Genomic DNA, 19,384 nt, shown 5'->3' on the forward strand with positions numbered 1-19,384 from the left:
GGGATATGATCAAAAATTGAATCTTATTAAATAGAGGTAATAGAAAAGAATCGTATGAATTAAGGTGTAAATGATTGGATTAAAACTATAAACAACTTTTAATACAAATACAAACACAAAAACATAGTAAATAAAAATCTGAAATGAAAAATATATATATATATATATGACTAAATAAAAGAAAGACAAAAAAAAACAAAAACTAAGAAAACAAAGCTGCCAAATTGGGGACTCGAACCATGTATCTGTAATAGTTATGAATAATGCTTACCACTGAAGCAAGTACTTCATTATAGAAAACTACACCAAATCTCATATATATGAGGCCCCTAGGAATTTGAGGCTCAAGACCTGGGCAGGGCCTGGCTGCATGTCTCTTCTAAGGTTCGGGACTTCGGGTTGCGGGTCGAGAGTTCATACCAACGGTCATCTAGTGGCGCCATGAGCACTAGACTTCTGGGAATCCATGCACGAATACGACGACATTTGGACCGGTTCCGATGTCGGCCACGTGGAGGTTCCGGCAACATACAAAGTTTAGAGAATAAGAGAGAAAGTGCACTGAGGAAAAAAAAATATATTAAAACGATCTGGGAATCAGCTGCCTAGGCAGAGTCCATACGTGTCTAGGCGGGTTATAAGAGAGAAAGTGCACTGAGAAAAAAATAATTACAAATTAAAACAATAAGTGGGGCTAGGCGGAGCCAACACTTGGCTAGGCGGAACCCAGAGATGTGGGCTTAGTCGGGTTATCTTTAAATTGGGCCTTCTTTTAGGTCATTAAGATTCCACAATGAACCCGACTTCGGTGACAATAGCTTGTCACCTTAAGATGACTACAACCAATGAACATGAGACACGTGTCCAATTTAAAAGACTTTCCTGCAATTTAAGGACATAACAGAGATTTTGGATATTTGACATGTTTGTTCATAATTATTGTTGACACTTGTTAATCGCTCTCATTGATGTTTGTCACTCACAAATGACCATAGCTGGTCACCCAAGTTATTTCATTCCATAATACACACTCAAGAGGCTACTGTAGAAAGAGTTTTTTTTTTTTTGCTGATTCTGTAAAAGGAGGACTTGATAGTAGCAATGATGCAATACTGAGTATGTTTTATGCAAACAAAATAAAATACATGAGAGTCTCTAAAATGATTCTGATTCTTAAATGTAATGGTTGGACAAGTCAAGACTCAAAAGATAGTGCATAATTATCGATGCTAGCTAGCTATCACTTCAACCCTATAAAAAGAATGGCCTCCTTGGCAAGTTTTCCACTTATCGATATATCGCCTTGGTATATATTCTCAATTAGCTAATTTAAGCGAATGACCCAAATATTAAGAGAATATACTCTAATAATAGGTCCTCTTAACACGTACGTTTAGGTAAAATTAAGAATAACAAATGCAGGTAGCTAGATGTTACTTTCATGCTTAAGCGGTCATAACTGAGTAACTCATACAGTCATACCTCACAGGCCATCATGCATGGTCAGTGTCCACAACATTCGAACCCAAGAACACTACTACTGCTGCGAGCTATATATATATATATATGCATACTTCACGTAGCTTCGGGGTATACCACCTGCTTAGAATTCAGAAAAGATGGCTACTCTTAAGCTCTTGTTCTCCCTTGTTGTTCTCACTTCCATGCTCTCCATTCATCATGCATCTTATTCTTCTTTTGAAGGTAGCGGCATCAATGTCCTTGAATCCAATAAAGTTAACCTCTCTCTGTACTATGAATCTCTATGCCCGGCCTGTAGGAGCTTCATTGTAGATGAACTAGCAGCTGCGTTATTTGATCCCGACAAGGATCTCATAAGCATTACCAACCTCAGGCTAGTTCCATATGGAAATGCTCATGTTCAAGCACCTAACCAGACCGTCGTTTGCCAGGTCACTTTTCCCATCTAGATCTTCACCATTTTTTCGTTTTCCTACTTTTGTTATTGGATAATTATCAGTCTATTTGCTTCATATTCTGCAGCATGGCCCAGACGAATGCTACTTCAACAGTATAGAAGCCTGTGCAATCGACCTCTGGTTAGACGTGGTAAGGCCATTTTTGAACTTTCTATATAAGGCTAGGCTTTCTACGTACCATAAACTAAAGATGAATATTGCAACTATCAGATTCTTTTTACGATTACATAGGTCTTACAGAAAAATTTTGGTAGTGATAAATGATAGGACAACTAAAATGATTGTTTCCAGCGCGCATAATGTTGATCGATATGGGAATTTTACTTTATCTTCTTCACATGTCGCATCTTAAATCTTTCTGCAGAAGCAGCATTTCGACCTCATTCATTGTATTGAGAAGAAGCTCAGTGATGAAGGGATTCAAGAGTCAAAAGAACAAACTTGGCAATCTTGTTGTGGAGAACTTAAGATGGATCCGGATGGTTTGGGAAAATGCTACAGCAGTGGATATGAGAAGCAGGTAGTTCACAATATTGCACAGCACATTATTGTTGTTCTTCATACAAATTAAAGCTAATGCATGTCTACATATATATCTCAATTAGAAATTTAGAATGCTAATCATTTACCAAATGAATGAGATGCAGCTAATACTAAGAGATGCTAACGAAACAGACGACCTTGTTCCGCCTCATGAGTACGTGCCATGGGTTGTTGTTAATGGACAACCGCTGAAGGGGGTAAGCGTGTCGCTACTGATCTCTTTGTATTTCTCATTTTCTGTCGGAGTTTATATTTTGAAATCTATTATATTTGGATGCAGGATTACCAAAACTTTGTGAGCCATGTCTGCGAGGCGTACAAAGACAGTCCAAAACCAAAGGCTTGTGCATCACTTCCACATACCATGAACTCAGGTGGAGAGGCAAACTCGACACTCGAAGGATGCTATAAAGGTGACCGCGGGGGGAGCTCATGAAACATTTTAGTTTGATCCAATATTATGCATGGTTCTGCATCGATCATCCATTAGTTCTCTTGGAAGCAATGCTGGTCTACTACTAGTGATCATAAAATAAAGGATTAGCATACTTATAGTGTTCCAAGATCATTTACGTTTTGTTTGTTTGAAAAACTATGAATGAAACTCTTCAATGATCCGAATGATAAATTCAGTTATGTCTCTTACAGATGCATATAGAATTATAGATTGATCTTCGTCACCTACAAACTTGGTGGTTGTGCTTGTTTATATCAAAGAAGGCTTTTAAATTATTAAGCGCGCTCTGAAAGTTGCTCAACCATTTCATCTTCCATGTTAAAAGAAGTACAGTATATGCAATTGGCTTTGCATCCAGTCATCCAGATCAGTTGTAATCGATCTGAGCCATCATAAGAGAATCGAAAGATGGAGAACTTTTACATCCCAAGAATTAATAGATCCAAATTCTTTACCCCCAAATCTATCCACTACTCGATCGATTTCACACTTATAAACTGTACCCGGAACACCACGTGGTATTTGGTCCCCTCTAATATTATTGGTCCAAGTGTTTTTATCTTATTTTTGATTTGTCTATTTATTTACCTCTACTTTTTTTTCACCCCATGTTGGTCCACACAGGAAATTGAGTTATATGATTGGCTAGAAACACCACGTGGCACCACCTGACAATGCGACGTGGTGTTCCGGGTACAGAAAATAATTACACGGCACCCCGATTGATGGACCCCACAGTGTGTAAAGGCTTGCGCCACGTGGACCGCCTAGCCCTACCTCATTTCGCCTAGCCCGCAGGAGTTATTTTCTTTCAAAATTGAATTTAGGTTTTGGCGCACATAAGGCCCAAACGTGAGAGATTTCCCTCCAAAAAAATTGCCGATTGTTCACACGTGCTAGATATCCCTCCCAAAAGGCGGTGAACCCGGGCAGCGCCGGGCAGGCACAAATCTCTGCCCGTTTCGATTCGTTTTATATATAAGGGAGAAGCACAAATTGGCGACCCCATTTCTTCATCTCCTTAAATCGGCGATCAGATCAAACCGGAGAGTCGGACGTAATTCATCGGAGGTATCTCTTTCTACATTCTCACTGTTACAGTTTCTATTTCAAGTTCTCTGCGTATAGATTTGTTTCGATTTTGGAATTGTTTCGCTCTATTAGTATGTACAGGCAAATTAGGGTTTCGATTTTGTTAAATGCAGTCAGTATGAGGCTTTCTAAGATCACAGTGGATATTTTGGGGTTTTAACAATTTTTGAAGTATTGATGAGGTTCTTATGATAAGATTTCACATGTTAACTCAATTATCAGGCAAATCTACTTTGTTTAGTTACTAAAGTAGATTGAATATTGTGACTAATTGGAAGCTTTTAGGCTCTCAGGACTTGGTGATGATGTTGCATTGTACTGCAGAATTTGATACTTCTTTTTGTTGATTGGAACTGTCAAGTATTTGCATTTTATTTGGTGAGGTACTGTAGTTTGCATATACTTTCTTTAAAACAGTGAAATAAGCTTTTTGTGAAATGCCATATATAGTATGTCATACCAGGAAAAAGCCTTCTATCTTGTCCTGAACTATTTTCTTGCTTCAAGTGCCTGAGAGCTTTTTGGGCATATATATGTTCCTCACTCATGGTCCTTTATGCAACAATTCATGTCTGGTTTTCTAGTCTTATATATCCTTTTGTGTGACTTTGTTTGTGGAATTGTGGAAAGAAATGGCCATGGAGATCACTCAGTGTCTATTATCAGCTCAATCAGCTGATGCAAGAGTTCGTAATGAAGCAGAATATAATCTGAGTCAATTTCACGAGCAAAACCTCCCTGCTTTCCTTCTGTCTTTGTCGGTTGAGCTAGCAAACGATGAAAAGCCAATTGAATCCCGAACGTTGGCTGGTATTGTTCTTAAGAACTTACTAGATGCCAAAGATCCTGCAACAAAGAAACATCTTGCTCAGAAATGGATGGCTATTGATATTGCATTCAAATCCCAAATCAAGAGCTGGCTCTTACAGACACTTGGGTCAGCTGTGCCAGAGGCAAGGCACACCTCTGCCCAAGTTGTTGCCAAAGTTGCTTCTATTGATGTACCCCAGAAACAGTGGCCTGAGCTAATTGGACATTTGCTTAATAACATGACTCAGCAAGATAGTACTGTTGGTTTGAAACAGTCAACTTTGAAAACTCTTGGTTATGTCTGCGAGGAAATATCGGTATCTGATCTTCAGCAAGACGAGGTAAACTTTGTGCTTACAGCTGTAATTCGAGGAATGGAACTTGCTGAAAACAGTTCTGAAGTCCGTCTTGCTGCAACAAGGACATTATTTAATGCCTTGGAGTTTGCTCAGAAAAACTTTGAAAATGAGAAGGATCAAACTTACATCATGAAGATAATCTGTCAGACCGCCTTGTCTAAAGAGGTCAATGTTAGGCAGGCTGCTTTTGAGTGCCTCACTTCAATTGCTTCTACTTACTATTCTGTGCTTGGGACTTACATGCAGGCTCTCTTTGAGCTTACATCAAATGCAATAAAAGGGGATGTAGAACCTGTTTCCCTCCAAGCAATTGAGTTTTGGAGCTCCATTTGTGAAAAAGAAATAGAGTTGCAAAAGTATAAGACAGTTGAGTGGAATCATTGGGACTCTTCACCGGAATTTGCGCCTCATTCACGTTTAATAGAAAACTCTCGGATTTCTATAGTACCACTATTGCTAGACACTTTGCTGATGCAGGAAGAAAATGTAAGCCAGGATGACAACTTCTGGAATATCTCAATGGCTGGTAAGAAATGCCTAGAACTTGTTTCCCAAACTGTTGGTGTTCTCATTCTACCCCTTGTGGTTCCATTTGTGGTGGCTAACAGACCGAAACCAGATTGGCATTGTCGGGAGGCAGCAGTTTCTGCACTTGGTGCAATTATTAAAGGCTCAACCGTTTCTCAGGATGCTGGGGACTTATTAAAATACAATGAGCTGGCCTTTCAACTTATAGATGACTTGGTTTTGTTAATGAATGATGAAAGCAGCGAAGTCAAAGAAACTACTGCATGGACTCTTAGTCTTATATTTGAATTTGTGCATAGCCCTGTTGGTGAAATTGCAGGGATCACTTCTGATAATCTTCCAGGAGTGGTAGATGTATTGGTAAAAAGCCTTAAGGATTCTCCAAATGTTGCAACTAAGGTGTGTCGGGCGATTTATACACTTGCTGAGGGCTACGAGGATGCTGAAATACACTCATCTTTTTTTCTGCCTTATATCCCTAGGTTCATTGAATGTCTTCTTTTTGCTGCTAGTCGTGCAGATGTGGATGATTCAGAATTGAGATCTGCTGCATATGAATCAGTAAAAGAGGTAGTGAGGTGTTCCAGCATTACACAATCATCGCAGATTATCAGAGAACTACTGCCAGTGATTATGCAGATGTTGAGTCAGACTTTAGAGCTTCAGATCGTGTCATTAGATGACAAGGTGAATCAAGCAGACCTGCAGGCTTCTCTTTGTGGTATCCTCCAGGTTATTATCGAGAAAGTTAGCAGTGCTGAAGATTTAGAAACTAGGTCCATTATATTGACACAGGCTGACCAGATAATGTTTTTGTTTCTTAATGTCCTTGCTTGCCGAAGTTCTACAGTGCATGAGGAAACAATGCTTGCTATTGGTGCCCTTGCTCATGCTACTGGCTCTGAGTTTGGCAAGTACCTTCCTGAATTATATAAGTACTTGGAGATGGGCTTAAAAAATTTCAAGGAGTATCAAGCCTGTTCTGTCACAGTTGGTGTACTTAGCGACATTGTTCATGTCTTGAATTACAAGGTAGTACCATACTGTGACCGGATTATGCATATTCTATTGATAAATCTTTCTAGTGAAGCACTTGACCGGTCTGTCAAGCCTCCAATATTATCTCTCATTGGCGACATAGCTCTCTCAGTAGGGGAATGTTTTCAGAATTATGTTTCTTCTGCAGTGCCAATGATGCAGAGAGCTGCAGAGCTATGTGCTCAGATGGATTCCAATGATGATGAGTTATTGGAGTATGCCAGGCAGCTCAAGTGTAGCATCTTTGAAGCTTATTCTGGTATACTTCGGGGCACCAAGAAGTCTAAGATCATGATGCCATATGCCCAATTTCTCTATGAGTTCATAGGATTTGTTCTGAAGGAGAAAGACAGGTATCATATTCCCACTGGATGGTGTGACATGCATGTGTTTTGATAATTTTTATTTTCTTATTGTTACTTTTGTTGCAAAATATGGGATAGCAAGATGAGAATTATAATAGGGCTGTGAGTTTAAGGGGAGCCACTATGCCATTAGGCACCTAAGTTCTGTTTCTTTATCAGTCTATGTTTCTCATTTTGCAGGCATATCGTTTTTAGAAAAGCTTTAGCTGCTGTGATGGATGACCTTGCAGATTTGCTTGGTACAAACACAAAGACGCTATTTGGAGACCTTGCTGCTAGTGTTACATATGGTGGTGCGCGTCTTCGATCTAATGGTGATAACCTGAAGTGAACTGCACTTGTGCAGGAGACGAGGCTGGTTTGCTTGTAAGTAAAATGGTACTCTAGCAGTAGCTAGCACAGTAATCAGTGAGCTGTAGCGTATCAAGGAAGTTCAAAGTTGTGTAGATTTTACAAACTATTTGTTAGGCATCCCCATTACAGATCAAAGTTTAAACTACTTCAAAGTTCAAACCAACTTTCCAAAGGAGAATGTTGAATAATTTAAGATTAATTTCAGTTTACCCCCATCAACTTTAGGTCGATCATCATGTTAGTCCTTCTTCTTTCAATTTCATCAAAAACACCCTTTAACTCTCAATTTTCATCAGAGCCACATGTCCAAATCTCCAATCTCTATCTAATTCCTCTGTCAAGTGATGACTTGATATCAAGAAGAAAGGAAAAATAGACAAATTGCATTCAATTCTATCAAAATCACTAAGGTTAGGGGGTTGTGATGGGAACGAAGATGTGTATCGATATGGGGGAAAAATGGTCCGAAAGGTAACTTTCAGAATTTGATTTTCTTCTTGATATCAAGTCATCACTTGACAGAGGAATTGAATGAAGATTGGAGGTTTGAACATGCGCAGCTGATGAAAATTAGGAGTTGATGAGTGTTTTTGATGAAATTGAAAGAAGAATGACTAACATGATGATCGACCTAAAGTTGATGGGGGTAAACTGAAATTAGTCCAATAATTTAACAAGACCATCTCTTGAAGTAGGAAAGATCACAAACACAAGAACGTAAAATGTAACATACAACTCACACAGAGCCGTCTTAGAGATTTTGAAGGCCCTGTGCAAAATTTCAAAAGAGGCCCTGCTCATATAAAAATTGAAGATGAACAAACTCAAAACATAAAATCAAAGTTGGATCATTTATCAAATAATAATACCTCATTAGTTGAACCTACAAAAGAGGCTATATATTCAATACAAAAACAAAAGTTTAGAGGCAAAAAAATTATAGACAAACATATATATGCATGATCTAAAAGCAACACTAGTTGCTGGGTGTTCACTTGAATGTTCTCCTTGTCCTTCTTTGGCTGCAAACTCATCAATTAGCTTATCACAATTGATTTTTCCAAGAAAATCATTCTCAATAGAAATCATAGCAAGTCCATTCAATCTTTCTTGAGACATTGTTGATCGCAAATAAGACTTCAATAATTTTACCTTGGAAAAACTCCTCTCAGCTGAAGCAACAGTCACAGGCACAGTTAACAATATTCGATATGCAAGTCTAACTACAGGATAAGAATTTCTTTCTTGTAAGAAATTCAATATATCAGTAGCTATCATCTTCTCTTTAGGCAATATCTCCCTTAAGAGTTTTATCTCTCTAAACATGTCTTCTCCATCAACATCTGAACTCTCTCCAAGTCTCAAAACATTCTCAAGATTCATACAAGCAGCTCTTAAATCATTATCATTCAAGGAATTCAAAGCTTCAGAAGTGAACAAAAATCCAAAGATATCATCATAATATTTATATTGTTCAAACCTTCTTTTCAATGATCCCTTAGCTTGATCCACGATATATAAGAAATAATGCATTCTGAAAGATTCCTCACCTGAAGATGATGGTATTGACCCACTGTTGCTTTCATCAAAAAATCTTTTTCTCTGAATTGGGCGCCTTACAGGAAAAGCAGGTTCAACATTCAATGTAGCAGCAATTTCTTTAGTTGTAATGATCGCATCTATGAAGCCAGTTTCTCTGAACTTATCAAGCCAAGCAATTAAACCCTTTACTTCACCAATTGCAACGCTGATGTGCATGTCTTGGGATTGTAGCATTTTGCTAACTTTATTGAAAGCAAATAATATCTCATACCAAATCACCATGCTTAACAAAAACTCAAAGTCTCCCAGATCATTAGTTGCTATTGACTTTGCACCACTTTTAGTTATAGGATCCTTGTCACTTTCTGCCAATTGCAATAATGCTTCTCTTACTTCAGCAGCATTGAATCGAAGAGGCTTAATACTCCCAATACGGCTCTCCCATCGTGTAGTGGATAATGATTCGAGAGTGAATCCTTTCACATTGTCATTCAGAATTTGCCATCTCTTTGTAGAACCTGCAAATAAGGTATAAAGACGTTGCAAGACTCCAAAAAAATCCAGTGCTTTCTCACAAGACTTCGCCAAGTCACAAAGAGTTAAGTTCAGACAATGACAACCACAAGGGGGTGTAAAATGCTCTAGGATTGACATCTAACAATTTCTTTTATACTCCTTGATGCTTGCCTTTCATGTTTGACCCATTGTCATATCCTTGTCCTCTCACATTGCTAATATCAAGATCTAATGATTGTATCACTGCTACTAATTCTTCAAAAAGTCCTTGACCAGATGTGTCATGTACATTTAAAAATTCCAAAAAGAATTCTTCAACCTGTATTGGACTTGTTGAAACATTCACACATCGAAGTATCAATGACATTTGCTCCTGGTGACTAATATCTGGTGTGCAATCAAGAATCACAGAGAAGTATTGAGCATCTTTAATTTTTTTAATGATCTCAGCTTTGATTTCAACACTTATCATATGCAACAGCTCATTTTGAATGTTATGGCCAAGATAGTGATGATGAATTTCAGAACTATTTATGCGCCGACAATGCTCCTCCATCACTTCATCAAAGTCTGTAGTCATCTCAACTAGGCCTAAAAAAAGTCCATTATTGGGTTGATACAGCCTCTCATTAGTTCCACGGAATGCTAAGTTATGTTTAGCAAGAAATTTCACAAATGCAATAACTCTTTTTAGCACATTCCTCCAATGTTTTTTCTCTAACCTAATCTGGTCTTGAAAAGCTTTATCAATGGTTTCAAGCCTCTGCAATCTAAGACGCAAATCAGTCCAAGAACTTGCATTGACGAGATGATCATTGCTCATTTCATGCTCTTTAAGCCTTCTACCAAGATGACCCCAATCATTATAACCATCATTCGGCAGCTGCCCTCGCATTGGCCCTCTTTTGAACAACTTGCAACAAAACAGAAAACCTTGTCAAGTTCCTTTGAGTATACTAGCCACTCTCTATCATACTTCTCTCCATTTCCTACAAACCTAGTGTAAAATTTTGAGCTGAAATGTCTACCAAACTTGTCTGGAGGACCATGCTCAATTGACAAATCCCTCACATGACCCTTTCTACCAACAAGTCTATCAAATTTTTATCCAAGCTATCCCAATTTCTTGGATCAAAAATATTCACAGGAGTCACATTCGGAGCATTCACATTATCATTATTTTCAGCATCATCCTCACTTTCATTTTGACCCAAATGATCATCTACAACTTCATTGGCATCAGTTTGATTTTCCCCATCAATGTGCTCTTCCAAGTTGACTTCTATATCAACGTTCTCATCAGCCTCTTTAGGCTCATCATTCACTGATGTTTCACCCAGGCCTTGTGCTTTTCTAGTAACGTACCTATCCATGCTTCCCTCTAAAGACTTAGCTAACTCATCACCCTTTTTCTTCTTTAAACGTTTAGCATGTCCAGATTCATATTTTCTTTTAAGAGGCATGATTCTAAATTGTAACAGAACGATGCAACAATCCCAAATAATTCTAGAAAATAATCTGAACAAGAAAACCTGTTAGACCAGTGCTCCTTCTCCAATTTTCATAAATTCCAGAATGGCAGAATCCAACAACTTTGCCACACGATCAACCTTTGCAAATTGAAAACAAAATCAAACCATTCAGAAGATTAAAACAAATATCAATTAAATTGTACATTTGTACATAACAATTAACAAATCAATTATGAAGAATCATACCTGTGTGGGGCTGTGGGCGTGTCCACACTGTGGCTGATGAGTGAGATAAAAATTGAGAGAGAGAGTTAGGTTAGTAGAGAAAGAGACAGATCGCAAAAAGCCAAAGAAGAAGATTTGGTTTGGGAGTTTTTTGTCGATAGGGCCTCTTCTCAATTATATGGGCCTTTTTTTTCTAATGGGCCTTTTTATATTAAGTATAGTTCTTAATTTTTATATATAATTAAAAAATTATGAATATGTGTATTTTTGTGGCCCTCCTAATTTTGGGGCCCTGTACCTGTGCACACTTTGCACCTGTTATAAGCCGGCTCTGAACTCACATAATAAAAAGTTCACTGCAGGCTATAACAGTTGTTGTTGAGGAACATTGGGAAGACACATTGCCCCATATCACGGCCAGTATATGGAATCTTCTTAACCATCTCTAATGTTCCACCACCACAAAGCTTGCACACGACAATTTCTCTTTCCAAACTCTGATATATGATATCCTCATTATTCGGGTAGAAACCTAGCAAAGTAAGCAAACAATATATGCTGCAGCATGTTTGTTTGGAGAAGAAAGGAATATCTTTGCAAGGCAAAGAAATTCGTCTCTGCTAGCCATTTGACACTGCCTCCTCCGACGGAGGCGCTGTCCTCTACTTCTACATCCCCTTTCAACTCCCAAACCCTGAATGGATCATCACGTCCCAGGGGTGTGAGCACACACATCCTCAAGCGTCCTCCACAAACACCTAGATAAGTTAAATCTATACCAGAAAGAGTTACATGGTCAGGAACCTTTCTGAAACTACACTTAGCAGTAGGGTTACCGCTATCGGTGAAGGGATCCAAAGCAAAGGTATAGCAGCCATCCACACGCCACCAATACAATTTTCCATAGTAAGCAACAGGGCTGTTATAGAAACCATGACCGAGACTAGTACAGGAATCATTGATCTTTTTCGTGGGAAAAATACATCCAACATTCTCCATGCCCGAGTTCCAGAAGAGAAGATCTCAACACGAAATTCATGGTCTTGAGAACCAGGCAAATATGGAACTAGTCGCACAACCCTCCACCTATAGTTGGCATTAGGGATGATAGAACTAGCAGTACTACTAGTACTAGTACTTTCCGATTCTCGGACGATCAATCCCACGGTTGGTGTAATGTCCCGGTGACCCTTACGATCCTTTAGCGGGGCTGGAGAGAGAGCAATTCATTGCTTGGTGTAGGGATTACAAATGTAGTACTTATGTTGTTCATGCTCGAACCATTGCTTGGTGTTGAGATTACAATAGTAGTGCTCGGTTGCACGGCACAAGAGCAAGTCCTTATGAGACCCTAGCACTACTCGTTGGGTTGGTTTGTTCTTATAAGATGGGAGGAAGTTCAGAGAGAAGTCAATGGTGTCGAACACTGGATCGGTGGATGTTATTAAGCAAGGGCAGGAGGGTCTCCACAAAACTAGAGTACTTATAACAGGTTTGTGGTCATCGAGTTGCAGACGTTGAAAGCGAGCAGCAAAGTAAGAATCAGAGAGGAGACAGCCAATGCTTGGATGCAAACTTGTACTGAAAGGTGAGTTTGGTATCGGGAGGAAGTCGGCAAAGGATTTCGACCAAAACATTGTCAGGAAGATCCTCGATATTGGTCATGAAATCTGGCCTGTGAATGATGCTACCACCACTCTTTGCCTTTGCATGCAACCCCTTCATTCGACTAGATGCCATTTAGGGTTTCTGTTCTAACTCTAGTGCTTTGTATGTTGCCTGTCATCGATCACACAAAAGTATGTGAGCGGAGGTTTACCATATGGAAAGCAATCACACTAAGAAATCCCAACATTTATGTATGATTGATTCGTTCTATTATAAATTGGGAAATTTGGGCCAATTTATATAATAGCAAACCTCTGTTTACAACAAGGAAAGCAATTATAAAAGAAGATAGGAAAAGTAGAACTCACAAGAATGTGAAAAATGGAAGGTTGAGTCATGGTGACCTAGAGGAGGCTATATTCTTTTGAATTTCTTTTGATATATATCCATATTTAGCTTATTAGAGTCACTATAGTCTAAGAGTCTAGACAGCTGCAGCAACAGCAACAAAGGGTTGTGATTTGCAATTGCACGGCTCTGTAAACTTATCACAGGATAGTTGGATCACAAAAAGGGTTCAAAAGGGAAATTTCTTTAAAATAAGTATCTTGTTTTGAAATACAGTCAAATTTTAGAGGATTGAAAGAGATCAACATGAAAACGTGGAAATGGGTGTCATCCTACTCTGATTTAGAAAGCATATTGTATGAAGAGTCATCATCTCTCAACATGTTTAATTTTCTAGAGTGAGAGTAAAGAAAGGTGACTTACACAGCTGATTGTATATGTGGCCAACTGCTATATAAGTGTAAACTTCACTACTACTGTGCAAACTGGTAAGAAGCAACCGTTGATGAGCAATTGATGGCTTCTTGTAAGTTCTTCTCGATCATTGTTCTAGCTGCTTTGATCTCGCTCTTCACCAATGCTCTGTCTCCTGAGGATTTCAATTGCTTTTCTCTGAAAGTTAACCTGACTATATATTACGACACCCTTAGCACGTACTGTGAGGAATTCATTATATATGAACTCCCAAAGGCATTTGAGCTAGATCTCATGCAGATTATCAACCTCCGGCTAGTACCATATGGAAATGCTTACATCCAAGAACCTAACAACACCATCATTTGCCAGGTCATATTTCCCACCTTCCTCATCCTTTTTCTTTTCGTCTTTTTATGGTTTGTTGAGATGGTGTGTGATATGTATATGCTCTGCAGAATGGTCCAGCTGAATGCTACTTGAACAGTATAGAAGCTTGTGTGATCAACATCTGGCCGGATGTGGTAAGCTTTTTTACAAGTAACCGCAACCTATCTGCAATATTGTTTCTCTTGTGCACCATAAACAAAAGCAGAAATTTGTTGCTCTTTAGTCTTCTCATTTTCTCAGTATAACCTGTAATGATATGATTAAAATCTGTCAAAGAAACTACCGTAAAGCTTGCACGAAAAGATGCAACAGCGAGAAGGATCTAATAGCTTACTCAATTTCAAGGCCATGAAAACAGTAGGTATGTTCTAACTTCACCATTGTAACTGTGATGCAGAATAAACATTTCAGTTTTGTTCACTGTGTTGCGTGGCAAAACTTGAGACGATTACAGTTAGAAGAAGATGAATGGAAATCATGTTCTAAAATAATGATGATGAGTGACAAACTTGTCTCAGATTGCTATGAAAGCGGATGTGCAAAAAAGGTTTGGAGTATTAGCTTACTGCATTTTGTTTGCTCTTCTTAATACATGTTGAATTTCTCACATATGTATGGTATCTGTGTGTGTGTGTTTCTTTTTCTTTTTTCCAAACTCTGGCTGATACACAACAAATTCAAATATTAAATAATGCAGCTTCTACTACAATACGCTAATGAAACAAAGCACCTAGATCCTCCTCATACAAATGTGCCATGGGTTGTCATCAATAAGCAACCACTATACTATGTAAATCGCTCTCCATCTCACTTCTTTTTTTCTCTTACACACTGACAAAGTAACGAGATTTTGAGATCTGTATGCAGGACTACAAGAACTTTCTAAGCTACATCTGTGAGGCTTACCAAGGCTATCCTAAACCATCAGCTTGCACATCACTTATCTTCAGTTCAGCTGAAAAGTCAAACTCAATCCGCTTCTGCATATATTTTTACCTGCTAAACCTTTTGTTCTGTGCAGCATTTCTAATCAACTAGACCTCTAAATAATATACAAGCTTAAATGTAGTGTTGATATGATAGTTATGGTGGTGTATTTTCAGTTCAACTGTATGTACCAAATATTACGAATTGGGTTCAAGACATCTCAATACACACTTGCTTCATAATTTCTAGTACAGCATACAGAAATAATTCCTTTTTTTTTTTTCTAGCATCATAATCTGAACCATGCAAATAGTCCTCCATAGAACTATAACTAATATTCAAAAGAGATGTTTCCTTGATGAAAATCTTGATGTTAAACACATTTTGGAGTTCACATGTTCATCTAATTAGTGGAAACCATACTGGAAGTATATTGTCCGTCTCTCATTTGTGTGTTAGTTATGATAACAATCTGGTTCATGACCACATCTACAAGTATGGTTTCCACTCATTTGATGAACATGTGAACTTAAAGGGTGTTCAATCAAGTATATGGGAAGTAGGTCTGTTTTGGAACTGCCAAGCAGAACTACAGTATCAATAAAAAAAACTCACAAATACATCCAAGAGTGAAGTTTCACCACAACATGACATGGAGCCATTTGGTGGGACTTGAATGATCTACAGATCAGGCTATAGTAAAGTGGTACGACCAACTATATTTAGCAGGTCCCAGAAAAGGAGTTTCAACATGGTATTTTTGTGGCTTAGTCTTAGATCTCTAGAACTATTACCAAATACATAATTCAATCAAGCATTGAGACCGTGAATACTAGATTTAATCACACTCATTATCTAAATATCCATCAGCTATGAATAATAGCAGGATTAAAATGTGTATCCACAGGCCTCTCATAACTATAACTACAGTAGGTGATTTACCAAATGGCTCTTAAAAATTTAAAGCTATGTAGCTTTGTTCACTTTTGTCTTCTTTGCATACCTAGTGTGAACTGTGAAGTGCACCCAATGAAAATGCAAACAATATTTTCACTTAATTAGCATCACTGCCTGAGTTGCAATAAGACAGTATTCATATGCATGCTACAAAGGAAATACGTAGTTCTGATTCTTTATTGCAATCGTTAGACAAATCAAGGCTAAAACAGTATTGCAAACTGGCACTTGTACTGCTTCCAATTTAACTGAAAGATATGTGTGATGGGTGGCTGGGGATAAATAAAAAAAACAAGAAGAAAAAGGAAATGAAAGAGATGAACATAAAGAAACAGGGAAATGAGTGTGTACTACCCTTAATTTGGCAGAACTGCTTACCCACTTGAAGGTTTGCTGGAGACAAAGACCATCCCCTTTAATTTTTCGACTTCATGGCATTCTTAGTGCAGTTTCAATTACCAACAAGCAGCACCTGCCAATGCAAAGATGCCATAAGATTATTCAGTCATCCACTACCACTCCAGTTGCCAACTAAATGACTCTAAGAGCACGTTATTAGTCATCTCTCAACACATTTAGCTAAAATGAGAAGAAATACAAGTCAAATTTCAATGTGCGGCAGCTATTTATATGAATGCTAGAAGTAGCTTCAGTGTAGTACCTTCAAACTGATGGCACAACAAATGGAGACCATCCTGTCTTCAGTAGTGTTTTAGTAGTATTCAACTCACACAAACAGTCATAGCCACCATCGTCAAACCGAGGACCAGAGCATCCTTAAATGGCCCTGATTAGTTTTATGAGTAGGTTGGAGACAATATATCCAGGCAAATCAAAGTTTAAACAGCGTTGGCTAATTAACACAAAATCTTGTGTCCACTAATTATCACAATCATATAACTTAAACATAAGTAACGACCGTCCCAAAAAGACCCCAAATGACTCCAACGAGATTTTCAATAATCAGCTTGAAACGTGTGCGTTACAATGTCATTATAAATTACAACTGTCACAAAATTACTTCTCCAGAAACACACAGACGAATACAGAGAAATATATTGCACAATATTATACAAAGCTATCTCAGGGGAAAAGTAAAATATCTATCATGGAGTTATCATCTTCCATAAGCTATTGCATGTTTCATAGGCAGTCATCTTATCTGTGTCAATTTCAAAGTTCTGTACGGCTTTGGTATCTCTATCCACAATATCTGTAATTTATAGCTTAAGGAGCACAAGTTTATTGCAATACTAACAAGCCATCAAATTTACTGAAAAAACACAAAGTAGAAAAGTGAATAAAACAAATGCTTGATTTACTGCATACAGATATTATATGTATGTGGTAACTACTAACTAAGAGGTTCCAACATAGGATACAGCCCATGATTCTTGACCGATCATCGAGGTTTGGTATGATATTTGTAACAGAAGCATACATGGAAAGCTTCCTCCTGCATATAAGAGAACAACACTTCACTGACGGAAACATATTTTCGAGTCTGTCACATCTCATGACAAAAAGAACACTCAAAACAATCCATACAACACTAGCACCAAACTCGAAAGTACTTACTGAGCCTTGAACTCATCCTGCTTCTGTTTCTTCAACATTTTCTTCTTATCCACAACTGCAGCCCTTTGCCATTCCAACTCATCCATCTCGCCGCCTATAACTGTGCTTAACAATAAAAGTACATCAAATCAGTAACCTCTAAAATCTATTAATCTCAAACAAACACGCTATGGAGAATGTACACTTATCTGAGCTCCTCCATAAGCAAATGCTCCTGGTGAGCCCCCTCATCCAATTCCCTCTGAAGAATGTCCAATTCCTCATCGGTGACCGTCTCCGATTTCGCCTCCTCCGTCTTCTTCTTGCAAGCTTCCAGCTTTCTCTCATAATCTGCTTTAACACAACAAACTAGTAAGCAATCTATGCTTTCAATGCACAACAATTTTGCGATTAAATTTATTAATAAAAAAAAAAAAGAAAAAAAAGCCAGAGGCCACTGTGAATGGTGATGAAGTAAAACCCTAGGGAAATGGAAGAGAAGTGGAGTGAAGAGAGGGACCTCGGAGCAAGTTGCGAGCTTGGGCGAAGTCGGAATCGGAGGAGGAGCGGAGGGATTGGGAAGTGTGGAGGCAGTGGGTCAAGTTGTTGAGGTCGTTTTTGTCCTTCAAGGTCTGAACCAGGTCGTCGCTGAGGGAGATGAGCTTCTGGAAGGAGATTGTTCGAGAAGAGTCCGCCATTATTGATCTCAGATTCGCCGGCAGCGGAGAGAAATGTGTTTTCTGAATTAAAGTCTAGGGATTTGGTTTTGAATTTAGGGCTGCTTGCAGTGTCTAAGCGCGAAATTTTATGTTTCGTGATCCTCATGTTCAAAACTATTTTCCATCCCCTCTTAGCAAAATCGTCGATATGTCCGAGTGGTTAAGGAGACAGACTCGAAATCTGTTGGGCTTTGCCTGCGCAGGTTCGAATCCTGCTGTCGACGACTCTTTTTACATTGTTTAATTTTTAATTTTTTTTTCTTTTTGCATTTTCCTTTTATATCTGATATCTCCAAATGATATTAATAGCTATCAACTATAAAAAGAAACTACTAATAAAGTGTGAGGTCTTCTAATCCAGTTTCTATGTATTGATTCATGTGTCATATGTTTAAGAAGGTAGTAATTGTGATCTACAAAATATGTATACGTTTATTTATTTGAAATGGAATAAAATGATTATAGGGTAATCAAATTCATATGTTTACTAACAAATAAATGATTCAAAATGGTGACATATAACCGAATTTATGCGTTTACAAACACGTGAAGGAATCAAAATTGACATATGTCTCATCTCCTTGTCAGTTATCAGGAATCGATTTATAAATACTGAGAAATTTTCAGAAAGGGGGAGATCGAAACAAACATGTTAACAAGAATGAAGTATATGCATTAAATTAACTTATTTTTGGTAATTAAAATCAAAATATATGATAAACTTACCCAAGAAGTTTCCACATCCAACAAAGTGTCTTGCATCTACGTGTTACCAAACCCAACCAAACTTGGTATTTGGTAATCCAATGCCTTCAATCAGCGCAACTAAATTTCGACACCTCACTCATAAATCCCTTCCCATTTCTCTCCCCCCCATAATCACCACAAAAAAGTCCCGATACATTATTGTCTTTCCTATACAATATTTGGTCAGCACTTAACGAAACGGCGTCGTAGCACAAACACGGCACAAAATATTCCCATTCCCAGTCGGTCAAAAAACCACAAACCCCTCAAAAGGAAAGGACATCGTTTCCCCCAAATCCAAGTCCATCTTTCTCGGCCCACACCACTCTTCTCTCTTTTGCTCTCTACAAAGAGCCATGAACCGCCACCTGAGCCTCATCGCCACCTCAAACCCTAACCAAACCTGAGCCTCCACGCCACCTCTATTCCCTCCGTCGCGTCCTCCGCACGTTCTTCCAGGTATCTCTCTCTCTCTC

General features: G+C 38.4%; 6 protein-coding genes and 1 non-coding gene across 7 annotated transcripts in view; 5 read left to right on the top strand and 2 right to left on the bottom strand.

Moving 5' to 3' along the window:
- Positions 1-1,530: 1,530 nt before the first annotated feature.
- On the top strand, positions 1,531-3,124 carry LOC101297358 (gamma-interferon-inducible lysosomal thiol reductase-like). Its single transcript, XM_004302545.1, has 5 exons — positions 1,531-1,913; positions 2,005-2,070; positions 2,305-2,460; positions 2,588-2,680; positions 2,764-3,124. Exons 1-5 carry the CDS (start codon positions 1,620-1,622, stop codon positions 2,917-2,919), a joined length of 765 nt encoding a protein of 254 aa, XP_004302593.1. The 5' UTR covers positions 1,531-1,619; the 3' UTR covers positions 2,920-3,124.
- Positions 3,125-4,664: 1,540 nt separating this feature from the next.
- On the top strand, positions 4,665-7,463 carry LOC101308112 (importin subunit beta-1-like). Its single transcript, XM_004305063.1, has 2 exons — positions 4,665-7,120; positions 7,313-7,463. The coding sequence occupies exons 1-2, from the start codon at positions 4,665-4,667 to the stop codon at positions 7,461-7,463; spliced, it is 2,607 nt and encodes an 868-aa protein (XP_004305111.1).
- An 804-nt stretch (positions 7,464-8,267) lies between these two features.
- On the bottom strand, positions 8,268-10,439 carry LOC101308403. Its single transcript, XM_004305064.1, has 4 exons — positions 9,716-10,439; positions 9,037-9,546; positions 8,639-8,910; positions 8,268-8,279 (listed from the first exon to the last, which is right to left on the bottom strand). The coding sequence occupies exons 1-4, from the start codon at positions 10,437-10,439 to the stop codon at positions 8,268-8,270; spliced, it is 1,518 nt and encodes a 505-aa protein (XP_004305112.1).
- A 3,274-nt stretch (positions 10,440-13,713) lies between these two features.
- On the top strand, positions 13,714-15,031 carry LOC101308700 (gamma-interferon-inducible lysosomal thiol reductase-like). The gene is made up of 4 exons (XM_004305065.1): positions 13,714-13,983; positions 14,070-14,135; positions 14,399-14,548; positions 15,023-15,031. Exons 1-4 carry the CDS (start codon positions 13,714-13,716, stop codon positions 15,029-15,031), a joined length of 495 nt encoding a protein of 164 aa, XP_004305113.1.
- Positions 15,032-17,319: 2,288 nt separating this feature from the next.
- Positions 17,320-18,140, bottom strand: LOC101308991. The gene is made up of 3 exons (XM_004305066.1): positions 17,963-18,140; positions 17,464-17,793; positions 17,320-17,341 (listed from the first exon to the last, which is right to left on the bottom strand). The coding sequence occupies exons 1-2, from the start codon at positions 18,138-18,140 to the stop codon at positions 17,648-17,650; spliced, it is 324 nt and encodes a 107-aa protein (XP_004305114.1). The 3' UTR covers positions 17,320-17,341; positions 17,464-17,647.
- A 163-nt stretch (positions 18,141-18,303) lies between these two features.
- TRNAS-CGA lies at positions 18,304-18,385 on the top strand. The gene has a single exon. It is a non-coding gene; the product is annotated as a tRNA-Ser (tRNA).
- A 928-nt stretch (positions 18,386-19,313) lies between these two features.
- The window catches only part of LOC101303528 (ubiquitin-activating enzyme E1 1-like), a 5,812-nt gene continuing 5,741 nt past the window's right edge, over positions 19,314-19,384 (top strand). Inside the window, exon 1 of the mRNA XM_004302483.1 lies at positions 19,314-19,367. The gene's annotated coding sequence lies outside the window, so the exon portion shown is untranslated. The remainder of the gene's footprint in view (positions 19,368-19,384) is intronic.

The sequence above is a fragment of the Fragaria vesca genome, linkage group LG6 (genome assembly GCF_000184155.1).
Source record: "Fragaria vesca subsp. vesca linkage group LG6, FraVesHawaii_1.0, whole genome shotgun sequence".
Taxonomy (NCBI): Eukaryota; Viridiplantae; Streptophyta; class Magnoliopsida; order Rosales; family Rosaceae; genus Fragaria; species Fragaria vesca.

What these genes read in the sequence shown, in the direction of transcription:
- LOC101297358 (XM_004302545.1), top strand. Translation starts at nt 1,620, where the DNA reads ATGGCTACTCTTAAGCTCTTGTTCTCCCTTGTTGTTCTCACTTCCATG. An exon ending in TCGACCTCTGGTTAGACGTG is followed by an intron (nt 2,071 to 2,304) that starts GTAAGGCCATTT and finishes ATCTTTCTGCAG; the next exon opens with AAGCAGCATTTCGACCTCAT. An exon ending in GCAGTGGATATGAGAAGCAG is followed by an intron (nt 2,461 to 2,587) that starts GTAGTTCACAAT and finishes AATGAGATGCAG; the next exon opens with CTAATACTAAGAGATGCTAA.
- LOC101308112 (XM_004305063.1), top strand. Translation starts at nt 4,665, where the DNA reads ATGGCCATGGAGATCACTCAGTGTCTATTATCAGCTCAATCAGCTGAT. An exon ending in GTTCTGAAGGAGAAAGACAG is followed by an intron (nt 7,121 to 7,312) that starts GTATCATATTCC and finishes CTCATTTTGCAG; the next exon opens with GCATATCGTTTTTAGAAAAG.
- LOC101308403 (XM_004305064.1), bottom strand. Translation starts at nt 10,439, where the DNA reads ATGCGAGGGCAGCTGCCGAATGATGGTTATAATGATTGGGGTCATCTT. An exon ending in CAATGGGTCAAACATGAAAG is followed by an intron (nt 9,547 to 9,715) that starts GCAAGCATCAAG and finishes CCTTATTTGCAG; the next exon opens with GTTCTACAAAGAGATGGCAA. An exon ending in GTCAATACCATCATCTTCAG is followed by an intron (nt 8,911 to 9,036) that starts GTGAGGAATCTT and finishes TCACTTCTGAAG; the next exon opens with CTTTGAATTCCTTGAATGAT.
- LOC101308700 (XM_004305065.1), top strand. Translation starts at nt 13,714, where the DNA reads ATGGCTTCTTGTAAGTTCTTCTCGATCATTGTTCTAGCTGCTTTGATC. An exon ending in ACAACACCATCATTTGCCAG is followed by an intron (nt 13,984 to 14,069) that starts GTCATATTTCCC and finishes TATGCTCTGCAG; the next exon opens with AATGGTCCAGCTGAATGCTA. An exon ending in TCAACATCTGGCCGGATGTG is followed by an intron (nt 14,136 to 14,398) that starts GTAAGCTTTTTT and finishes ACTGTGATGCAG; the next exon opens with AATAAACATTTCAGTTTTGT.
- LOC101308991 (XM_004305066.1), bottom strand. Translation starts at nt 18,140, where the DNA reads ATGGCGGACTCTTCTCGAACAATCTCCTTCCAGAAGCTCATCTCCCTC. An exon ending in AGCTCGCAACTTGCTCCGAG is followed by an intron (nt 17,794 to 17,962) that starts GTCCCTCTCTTC and finishes GTGTTAAAGCAG; the next exon opens with ATTATGAGAGAAAGCTGGAA.